This window comes from Petaurus breviceps, unplaced genomic scaffold (assembly GCF_028583685.1).
Source record: "Petaurus breviceps papuanus isolate PSGF00001 unplaced genomic scaffold, PetGlider_PUasm1.0 90977, whole genome shotgun sequence".
Taxonomy (NCBI): Eukaryota; Metazoa; Chordata; class Mammalia; order Diprotodontia; family Petauridae; genus Petaurus; species Petaurus breviceps.
The window spans coordinates 8,274,653-8,286,545 of NW_027187391.1; the positions used below are offsets into that span (position 1 = coordinate 8,274,653).

The window sequence follows — 11,893 nt, forward strand, 5'->3', positions numbered from 1 at the left end:
GGGGGCGGGGGAGAGGGAAGGGGAGAAAATTTGAAACTCAAGGGACTGTGGAACTGAATGTTGTAAACTAAAAATAAATAAAGAAATTCATTTTAAAAATTAAAAAAAAAAGAATATGGATTAAAAAAAAAAGAAATGGACTCAGGATACATCACTCTCCAGCAATTATTCTTTAATGTTTAATTTTTGGTGAACTCTTGCCTAAGTGGATAAAATAATTAATTTTTGTAATTGAATGAAAGTGTTGAGATGCAAGTTCATTTTCTGCAGACTCACTCAACGCATCTTCAGGATGCTTTCCAGGAGCAAACAAGACGTGGAAAGGGAAGTAATATATAAGGAGGCTAGAAAGATAGGCTGTGAAAAGTTTTAAAGGACAGAAGCGCTTATATAGTAAAAGCTTTTCCCCCCCTGATCTCACATGATTTTAATTTCTTCTACCAGACATCTATGTTCTAAGACCTTTTCTTTCCCTGTGTTCATAGGTTACTAGTGTTTGGTGCGGCAAAATTTAATGAAAGTGTTCTTAAATTTTTTGTAGGTCTATTATGTCCAGGCAATAGGAACAGTTTTCTCTGTAATAATAATTCATATGTATATATAAGTCCTATAATAAATATATTCCATATAATATAGAATTCATTATGTTGTATATTATGTACCATATATTTCATATATATCACAATAATATTATTTAATATGATATTATGATATACAATATAATGATAGCTCATAAATCCACATTACTATTATGAAGAGTTTTATATACCACATCTAATTTAATTATCATGACAGCTTGGTGAGATTAATATTATAAATATTAGTATCCCCCCTTTACAGATTAAAAAAAATTGAGCCTCAATTCAATACAATTCAATAAAAATTTGTTAAACAGCATTATGTGTCAGGTACTGTGCTAAATGCTGCTCTCAGGAAGCTTACAGTCTCAAGGTAGGAGGCAACAGGAAGTGGGGTGACACCAAGGGGAACCCAAGGCAAACATGGTGTTGCATATAATTGAAGCGAAGCAGAGCTACTGAGGAAGAATGAAGAGTTACCTAGAAAGTCCAAATTCCAGCCCTCCATAAAGCAAGAGGTTATTTGCCCAGGGTTATGTGGACAGTGACAGAGCACAATCCAAACCCAGTCATCCTAGAAATTAGGAGTTTCTAGTAGTTGAGTTCTTTGCCCTTTAATCTCGATCACCAGGTCTTGAAATTTGATATCAGACCTGCCTGCCACCTACCTACCACTGCTGCCTGCCTAGACTTTTTCTCATTTTCTGTTATTGGGATCCCTATTTGACTAAATGGGGCAACTTGGTGGGGCAATGGATAGACAGCCAGGCCTGGAGTCAAGAAGACTTACATTCTTAAATTCAAATCTAGGCTCAGATACTTACTAGTTGTGTGATCCTGGGCAAGTCACTTAACTCTATTTACCTCAGTTTCTTCAATTAATGTTGGTGGAGCTATAAATCAACCCAACTGTTCTGGAAAACAATTTGGGATTATACAAGAAAAGTCACTAAACTGTTTATACCCTTTTTGGATCCAGCAGTTCTACCACTATAGCACCAATACAATATTCACAGTGCTCAATCACTATAAATATACTCACATTGTGCTCAATTGCAAAATGTAACAGAATATATATAGAAGACAGAAGCAAAACATTTATCCAGACACCAGAAAACCAAATCCCAAAACCAGTAAGCCACAGCAGCACAGAGTCACACCATCCTTTAGCCTTCCCACAAACCAATATTTTTACTCACAAGTCTGACTGACTTCCTGGGACCTATTCTCTCCTCCTCCCAGTCTAGCTAGCTTTGACTCCCTCGTTCCAATGGGCTCTGCTCCACCCTTCAGCAAACTCCTCCCACCACAGGCTCCATGTGATACATTCAGGCTATTAGGAGGCAGAGTTTATTTTCAAAGCAGGGAAGGTTTTAAAATTCCTTTAGGCTTATTAAGGGTCAGGGAAGATATTCAAATTTCCATTACCAGTACAACTACCTGGTACTTGCCCCAAGGAGGTCAAATAAAGAAGGCCTATATGTGGCAAAATATTCATAGCAATATGTCTAGGGATAGCAAATAACTAAATAACATGATTCCCTACTGATAGGAGAGACTGAACAAATTCTGATATATTAATGAAATGGACTATTGGCAAGAGTAGCTAGGTGGTACAGAGGATATAGAACCATGGCCGGAGTTAGGAAGACTCATTTTCCTGAGTCCAAATCTGGCCTCAGACACTAACTGTGTGACCCTATGTAAATCACTTCATCCTGTTTGCTTCAATTTCCTTAGCTGTAAAATGAACTGGAGAAGGAAATGCAAACCATTCCAGTATCTTCATCAAGAAAACCCCTACTAGGGTCATGAAGAGTCAGATATAACTGAACAACAACAACATTTGACTAGATAGTCTAGATCTTAGATTCAGTAAGGATCTTGGGCAATGGTACTCATGATCCACCTGTCCTTTCTCCCATGGATTGATCTGTTTTCTGACCTGCTTTCAGACAAGGCCCTGTGTGTCCATTCCTAGAATAATGATGCCTGACCTTCTGACCCTGAGGATCATCTGGACTAAGTCTCTGTCTTCCAGATTTTATCCTGTTCCTTTGGCACTCAAGCCTAGTTATTATGAGTCTATTTCAAAAAACTAGCTTAATTTCTCACTAAAATGTAAAAGTCATCAAATTTCAATACAGAGGATTTTAAGTTTTCTGTTTGAAAAAAGAGATTATCACTTTATCTGTTTGGTACTGTTTTTACATAACTGCCAACAGAATTAAACAACTACACTATTCTGATTCAGCTTTTCCTTTTTTCTATTCTTTCTCCACTTCACAGACATAGAGCAGGTGTTGCCCCATGGCATATTAGCATTAAAATTAATGCCTATTTTAAAAGCAGTCATTATACCCTATTGCCAACCATTTCTAGCTGTAGTTTCATAAGTTCTCCTTCCTGCTTATATAATTGGAAAAAAAAACACCTGAAGCTTGAGGAGACTGGAGCTTAAGTTCTGACCCACCAATGAGTTGTATAGCTTTGGGCCAGTCCTTTTGTCTCTCTGGGCCTTAGTTTCCCTTTATGTAAATGAGGGGATTGGACTAGATGATCCCTCAGGTTTCCTCTGGTTTTAGTATTCTCTTCTGATTTCAGCATAGGAGAGTATACATACACGTACACATACACACATACACACACACACACTTTGGAAAACAGACTCTTCTAAAAGGTAGTAAGGCAGCTCCATTATAAATAGCCAGAAGGAGGATTTCTTGTCATCTTAGACTAAAATTACAGGGATGAAATATAATCTTATCTCTGCTATGTTTGTTTTTTTAATAAATTTTAAATACAGGACTTAGTGTCACAATGTTAGGCTTTCCAGAATATGCTGAAATTTGTAATAAATCATGTTAGTAAACTTATAATCAACATTATTCTCCAGGAGAACAAAGAATAGCTGTTTCAAGAACTCTGTACCAAACTCCTTGAAAAGGTTTGCTTTCCCCTGTGGTACCCTTTATTGGCTGTTAACCTTGATGACAATGTAGGTCAGAAATATTTTCAGATCCAGGACAGCAGAAAAAAATGTCAAGAAGTAGTATGTTGTAGGAAACTGGATAAGAAGTCAGATGACCCTCCAACTTTGCTCCTAAAACAGCAGTGTGAACTTGAACAAGTCACACAATCTCTAAGAAATGAAGGACTTGAATTGTATTGGCAAAGATTATAGAAGGTCTGGGGCAGCTAGGTGGTACAGTGAATAGAGAACTGGCCCTGGAGTCAGGAGGACCTGAATTCAAATCTGTCATCAGAAACTAAACACTTACTAGCTGTGTGACCTTGGGCAAGTCACTTAACCCCAATTGCCCAGCCTTCCCCCCTCAAAAAAAAAATGACAGAAGGTCATCTCTGTTCTCTGGCTTCCATCAGGTCCCAGCTAAAATCCCACCTTCTCCAGGAAGCCATTTTGAATCCCTCATAATTCTAGAGCCTTATTTTTATCCTGTACATAGCTTGTTTCTACATTGCTATTTGCATGTTGTCTCTCCCAGTAGATCGGGGGTGGGGAACCTTTGGCCTTGAGGCCACATGGGGCCTTCTAGGTCTTTGGGTGCAGTCTTTTGATTGAGTTCAAGTTTTACAGAACAAATCCTTTTATTAAGGGGATTTGTTTGGTGAAGTTTGGATTCAGCCAAAGGGCTGAACTTGAGGCCCTATCAGGCCACGTGCAGTCTTGAGCCTGCAGGTTCCCCATCCCTGCACTAGGTTGTGAATTCCTTGAGGGTAAAGACTATCAATATTTCTTTGTATCCCAGTGCTTAGTACAGAGTCTGGCCCATAGTAGACACTTAATAAGTGATTACTGACTGACTGAAAATATGGAAATAATAATGCAAGGCCTGTGAGACAATAGATAGGCACATTCATCTAATGTTGGTGGGGCTGTGCATTGATCCAACTGTTCTGGAAAGCAATTTGGAATTACACAAGAAAAGTCATTAAACTATTTATACCCTTCCTTTAACCCAGCATTTCCACTATCTGGCACATTCCCCAAGTAGGTCAAAGAAAGAAAGTCCCATAGATGACAAAATATTCATAGCAATACTTCTGGGGGTAGCAAATGACTGAATCACGAGTCCCTATTGATAGGGATGACTGAACAAATTATGATGACTCTAATGGACTATTGCCTTAACATACAAAAAAATTAACATCTGAAGAACTCAAAGAAACAGGGAAATACTTGAATGAACTGATGCAGAGTCAGCTAAACAGAACCCAGGAGGGAAAATCTCTCCTCTGATACTTAATAGCCATATGACACTGGGCAAGTCAATAAACCTCTCCCAGTCGACCAGTAACATATACTTAACAGAGTTATTCTGAGGATCAAACTACATAATGTATGGAACATTTAGAAAGCCTTAAAGCTAGCTATGTATACATATATGTATGTATATATATATACATATAGCTATCAGCAGCATTGCATTTAGTAATAAAAATAACAATAGTAATGATAATTGTGTATAACACCTGAGAACTTATAAAATACTTTATATACTTTGTCATTTGATACAACAATCCTACCAGCTAAGTGCTATTATTACTCCCATTTTACAGATAAGAAAACTGAGACTATGGGCAGCTAGGTGGCACAGTGAATAGAGTACTGGCCCTGGAGTCAGGAGGTATCCAGCCTCAGACACTTGACACATTTACTAGCCGTGTGACTTTGGGCAAGTCACTTAATGCCAATTGCCCTCCAAAAAGAAAAAAAAAACTGAGACTAAGAGGTTGTGACTTGACAGCTTGTAATTGTCTGAGGTAAGATTTAAACTCAAGTCTTCACAACTCCAAGTCTGTCGCTCTATCTACTATACCACCCAGCTGTGAAGATAATATATAGTGCTCAATAAAAATCAGCTAGTAAATAGAAAACATTAAAAGGTAATCATATTCTGAGTAATCATAAAGACAAATACTGACAATAAAGTATAGATGATGAAACACACTTCTCTCTTTTCAGTAGTGAGGAAAGGGACTAAAGATATCACATGTTCAATACACTGTATCCTGATTGACACTCACCAATCAGTGAGTGACATCAATTGATAGACCCCACTATTATCTAGCCAGCTCCAGTTCATCCTATATATTCCATGCTTGACAGTTCATGTAGTCATCCATCCTGGTCATCTTCCATATTATTATAGTTCTGTTTTATTCTATTCTATATTATAATATATATAAATATTATATATTTATCCCACCATTTCCTATCCCTTTTTAACTAAATCTTGCTCTGGGAAGCATAGTCAAATCAATTCTACCATTGCTTCTGGAAAGAGTGGCTCAATTGATTCCCCTTTGGCTGCATTCACCATCCCTGTCACTTTCCAGACCAAAACACCTTTTCCTGGTCAATACCCAGGTATTGGCTTCACCTATTAAATAGAAATTCCTTGAGACCAGGGACTCTCACTAATCTATTTTATCCACCAGACTTAATAGAGTGTTTGGCACTAAGTACTTGGTAGTTGTTTTGTAAGTATTCATTGATTTTTTGGTTTGGCTGAGTTGTTTTTCTTTGTTATGATGGAAAGTTCTATGAGCATTGAAGTACATCCAGAAAGGACCGTGATGTAAAAAGATATCAATAAAATTTATTAAAATGAAGGAGTTGAACTAGATGACCTCTTATATTCCATTCTATAATTCAGTGAACATGTGAACAGTCATATCATAAATAGTAAACTAGTGTAAGTGTTCTGTGGTCAATTCCTTTAGGAATAACACCTACTCAGACCTTCTATCTCCCTTTGCTGGCAGAGAAATAGTGTTTTGTGTTGTAGATACCTGTGTGTACATCATTGTCACCTGTTAGAATCTGAGCCCCATTAGGATTGGAACCATGTGTCATTTAAATTTCAAAGCCAGCCTCCCTCCTCTCCGATTCAACCCCCCTAGAGCAGCTAAATTAATATTTTGAAGCACAGCTCTGACCATATCACTCCACTCATCCAAAAGCTTTATTCTCCCTGTTGTCTCTAGGATAAAATTTAAAATACCCAGGCTGCTGTTAAAAGCCCTTTATAATCTGGCTCCCTTCTGTCTTTCCAGACTGATTTTACATTCCAACCCAACAAGACTACTTGCTTGTTGCTCAGTCACAGCAGTCCAACTGTACCTTTGTATGCAATATGGATACCTCTAATATTTTCCCTCCTTATCTATGCTTCCCAGAATCCCTGACTCAGCTTTATTGTCTCTTTACCCATAAGACCTTTTCTGATCTCCCTACTGCTCTCTGTCCTCCCCAAAATTACTTTGTGTCTATTTTGTATACATTTATCTAAGTAGAGGTTCTTCCCCCAAGTAGAATATTAGCTCCTTGAGGGAAGGACTTGTTTTCCTTTTTGTCTTTGTTTTTCTAGAACAATGCCTGGCACATAGTAGGCACTTAATAAAGGCTTGTCAAATTGAATTGGATTAAATTAGTAAAGGCTTAATAAATGTTTTTTGACTGATTGAAATGATGGACAACACAATGAAAAAAAAACAAATTTCTGCAAAGCATGACACAGTTTATTATCTCATTTCCATTTTCATTGAATTCTATTAACAGTATGATATGCCTCAAGAGAAGGCAGAGTTTTATGTTAGTTTACAACATTCTCCTTCATTGGAAAATCAGGCTTCTTTGATCAAATTCCCATTTTCCTTTTGGGAATTATCAAACGTGACTTCTATATACTTACTAGACATCCCATACACATATATCAAAGGCAAAAAATACAAAACGATTATAGCAGCATTGAACAGCAAACACTGAAAATTTGAGTTTCTAATAATGTAACAAGAAAGCAACAAACCAGTACGTGTTTTCAGAATTTCTTTTTCAACTTTGATATTAGAAAAACATCATTCTGATATAAACACAGCTGAAGATTCTGCAGAACTTGGTTTTAAATGAGTGAAAGGACTATACTCCAGGATATCTTTTTTTCTGCCTGGCTGAGATTCATTCACTGTTGAATTGTAGTTCAGCCAATGTGTTCACTCTACAGAATATTCAACACAGTGAAAACAATATAAAATGGATTTGGTATTTAGTGGTTCAGCATTACAAGGCAAAGGTCATAAATACATTTCTGTTAATAAAAATAATTTTGTAGATACTAACCATGAATTGTAAATCCACATTTAAAAGTCTGGGATCAGTATTTTCAAAAAGGCTCTTGCTTCCTCTACAAAAATCCAATATGATCATTTATTTTAAAAGGAGGGAAGAAAAATTTGGCAAAAAAGTGAACATATTTTTAAGATATCTATAAGTATCCAAAAATAGAGTCTATCAAATCATTGCCATCAAGAGCCATTTTTATTTTATTTCACCATTTCCCCTGTTGCTAACAGGTTAGCAAGATTGTAAGTTCCTCCTTTACCAGAATTGTTAGCTCTGACTTTCCTATGAAGGCCTATGAAGTGCATCATTTCTGGACTCCACATGAAAGAAAATATAGATGCCCAGGGAAGGGTGGAGCAGAGAATAAAAAATATTAATGGTCAAGAACCTAAAACCAATGCAATTACCTTATTTTGTTAATCAGTTGCATATCCTTTAATCTCAATGAAGATAATATAGAGAGGGTTTAGTTTTCTTGTGTTGTATCAATCCCTTGCAGTCTCTTTTATATGCTCCCTACCCCTCTAGGAATAAAATATATGGTCTTCCTTATTAAAACATATACATATATATAAAATGTTTTATGTATATATATGTACATTGTATACATATATAATAATTATTGTTATACATACATTTCCTTTTCAGGGGCTGGATAGTTCCTCATTTTCTAGCAAATAATCTTTCTTCATATATCTGGTCCCCCTAACCAATCTCCACACTCCAAGGTAAGCATCCTTTAATAAGTTCTTATTAACTCTTTCAGCCTCCTGGCTGCTGCCGGAGACTAGTGCTGTTTCTAGGACACCACGTTTAGGCTTTTCTGTGTAGGGCTGACTGATCCCACTGGCTGTCTGCTCTCCTTCCATTTCACCATTTCCTTTCTCCAAGGGTAAGGCCTCCATAACAAATGCAGGTTGAGTGCTATTTGTCTCCTGCACATCTTCCCTACGGTCTTTCTCCAGGTCCTCGTAACTGCTCTGCTTTCTGGTTTCAATGAACTTGGCCACACAATAAATTAGAGAACCAAAGGTGTTCACCACTACACCTGCTATGAACAGAGAAGTAGGCTCCACATCATTGAAGGCCACCATTCCCACTGTGATGGTGGCTATGCTTTTCACCACTCCAACAAAACTAGTGGTTACAGCAGAGTTAATGTAGGTACAGTGGAGTGTAGTAAAGTTCATGGCGCAGCCAATCAAGATGCAAGCCACAAAGATGCAGACCATGGTTGGATCTTTCCATCCTGGGAAGGCCCAAGCATTGATAGAATCCATGCTGGCAAAGGAGCAAATGATGAGCAGAGGTGTGGCAGAGATGGCGATGGCATACTGGGCTGTGAGGGCTCCATGCTCGGAGTCTGCACTGGTCTTCTGAATGAGCACAAGATAAGCAGCATGAACTAATACTGCCAGGACACCTGTCACATACCCAATGGGGTCCCCAGTCAGATCCCCAGCTCCTGGGAGAGAAAAAAAGACATTTTTTTGCACAAGTTTTAAATGTATTTATAATGAAGACAGGAACAGAAGTAGAGAAGCCAAACTCCCTAGCTTTGTCGAGTGAATTGTTATATCACTGTAAGCTTTGTTGTGCTAAAATTTCTATCATTTATGAAATGGGAACTCAGGACTGGTCTTCATCCCTTCCTTGGTGAGAATATAAATAAGGCACGTTGACTCTTAGGGAAGATGGAGTACTATACACAATAAGATTATTATATTTAAATCCCCAAATAATCTTAGAGACCATTTAGACCAACCTTTCTTCACTCCCCATTTTACAGATAAGAAAAATGAGATCCAAAGAGGGAAGTGATTTATCCAAGGTTTTCTAAGTGAGGAACCAGCCCGGAATCCAACTCATGCCCTCCAGTTCCAAGCCAGTGATATTTTAACATCAGGCTGCCTCTTAAATGCAAATGTAGGTGCACACAATTCCTTTCTTACCTCTTCATTTTAAACTGAAACTGGGCTCTCTTTTCCCTCTGTCCTGCTTCCCAGACAGACTGATAGGTTGTCTCTTGAGTACTTGAATGGGCATTGAACTCTCCTAATGCCCCCAAATTGCCAAGTCCCATTGCACCTAGGAACATGATTCCCTGCAGGACGGGAAGAGCCCTAACCCTTGGCTATCTTTGGCTGGGAAGGCACAGTCCTGCTGCCCAGCTTCCATTGCATCTTCAGGATAGCCTGGAAGAGTTCTCATTGGGAAACTGCACCCAAAGGACTGAGGGTTTTTTGCTTGTGGAAATTGCTCCCTCCCCCCCCCTCCTCCTCCATGTGTTAGTAGTTAGTAGGAAGAGTGCTGTCTTCCTAACCCACCAGGTGCCTGTCCTTCTCTGGGTTTCCTTCATTAGCAGACATGTATTAACATAATCTGGTCATGGAATCTGGCAAAAAAAAAAAAGGACTATTTTCAATTTTCTATATCTCTGCTCCACTCCGGTGCCCTGCCCAAAGCACAGCCTTCACGCCTCCCAACACATGACCCTCAACCTGGCCCGGTCAGCCTCTACCATCCTTTCCACCACTATACTCCCCACCCCAATCCCAGTTCCAGTTCTAGTCAAAGTACATCCTGAGGGGCTCAGCAATTTAAAGTCCTATCCTTCCTCTTAGGGGTTGTCAGAGCACAACCAAGATCCTCTAGTCCTGGGGTTCTGTGTCATGGGGTCTCCCTGTGACATTATAGTGAAGTCTATGGACCTCTTGTCAGAATAATATTTCTAAATGCATAAAATATATGAGATTACAAAGGGAAGCAATCCTACTGAAATGCAGTTAAAATGTTTTTTTAAACAAGATATTTTTTAAAGTTTTTTTTAAACAATTTCACAGATGCCAGGTTAAGAACTCATGATCTAATCCAACCCTTTTATTTTAGAGATGAGAAAACTAAGGCACAGAAAAGAAAAATGACTTGTCCAAGTTTACATGGATAGGTAGCAGAGTTGGATTTGAACCTGGAATTCCTAAACCAGTGTTCTTTCCCTTGCCCCAAAGCTCCATTTTGGAAATAAGGACACTGAGTCTCAAAGAAGGAAAGTGATTTGCCCGAGGTTGCACAGCAAGTAAGGGGCGTAGCTGGGACTTGAACTCAGGCCTACATCAAATCTAGGACCTTCCACGACACCCCTTTGTCGTGATCTATTGTTAATAAAAGCTCCAAGAGCTGGGTCCCTGACTGATAAAGGGAGGCATGATGAAGACTGCCTGAAAGACTGGAGGAGCACCAAGGGGGAAACCAATGGAGAAGGGGGAAATGGGATAACAGAGAGGAAAGAAGGGCTGGGAAGGAGCAGGCTTTAGGGTTGGTCAGTGTGTAAACTGGAGAGGGGGATACCAGGAGAATACAGAGGGAGGAGGGGGGAGGCTTGTAGCTGCTCACCTGCTAGGGCTGCCCCGCAGGTGGTGATGAGTACGGCCACTAGGACCCCGGCGGAGGGCGCCCCGTTCTTGAGCACCAGGACGCCGATAAGCATAGTGACCAAGGGTAGACAGCGCTTGAAGACCACATACATAGGCAGACTGAGCCCCCTCAGGGACCAGAGGGTGAGGCTGGACTGCAGCGTGGATAGCACAGTGACCCCGGCGAAGGGGCGCGCCAGGCTCAGACTGAAAGGGGGCACAGAGACTAGTCCCAGGCGCCGCAGCAGTTCCAAGCTAATGGCAGCGGTGGAGCTGGTTAGGCACTGCACCAGCGTCAGGAAGGCGAACTGGTAGCGGCTGATGAGGAACTTCAGCAGGATGTTGAGGGAGCCCGAGAAGACCCCGTGGGCGATGGCCACTGAGATTCCTAGCACCCGGCCTTTGCACAGCTGCATCCTGGTACCTGGTCACTTCTTGAATGCCGGGGATCAGAGACCTGTGGGGAATAAGGAAAGAGAAGAGAGGGGGGAGAGAGGAGGAGGAGGAGGAGGAGGAGGAGGAGGAGGAGAAGAGAGAGAGAGAGAGAGAGGGAGACAGGGAGAGTGAGAGAGAGAGAGAGAGAGAGAGAGAGAGAGAGAGATCCCACTCCCCTGCCCCCAGTCTGTCGGTTGAGAGGAGAGGAGGATTCCCAAGAGGACAGTCCTCTCAGTTCGGTTGGTTCAGGATAGAATGCTGGACAGCTACGAGTCGGCGTCACCAGGGAATCGAAGAAAGGTTGAGGGAAGAGGGGTGGA

The 11,893-nt window shown here is 40.1% G+C and overlaps 1 protein-coding gene across 1 annotated transcript; it reads right to left on the reverse strand.

Annotated features, from left to right (window-relative positions):
* Positions 1 to 7,118: 7,118 nt before the first annotated feature.
* Positions 7,119 to 11,587, reverse strand: SLC35D3 (solute carrier family 35 member D3). The gene is made up of 2 exons (XM_069076971.1): positions 11,119 to 11,587; positions 7,119 to 9,190 (listed from the first exon to the last, which is right to left on the reverse strand). Exons 1-2 carry the CDS (start codon positions 11,552 to 11,554, stop codon positions 8,370 to 8,372), a joined length of 1,257 nt encoding a protein of 418 aa, XP_068933072.1. The 5' UTR covers positions 11,555 to 11,587; the 3' UTR covers positions 7,119 to 8,369.
* Positions 11,588 to 11,893: the final 306 nt, after the last annotated feature.

Coding starts and splice junctions, on each gene's coding strand:
- SLC35D3 (XM_069076971.1), bottom strand. CDS start 11,554: ATGCAGCTGTGCAAAGGCCGGGTGCTAGGAATCTCAGTGGCCATCGCC. Junction 9,191..11,118: donor CTGCGGGGCAGCCCTAGCAG/GTGAGCAGCTAC, acceptor TTTCTCTCCCAG/GAGCTGGGGATCTGACTGGG.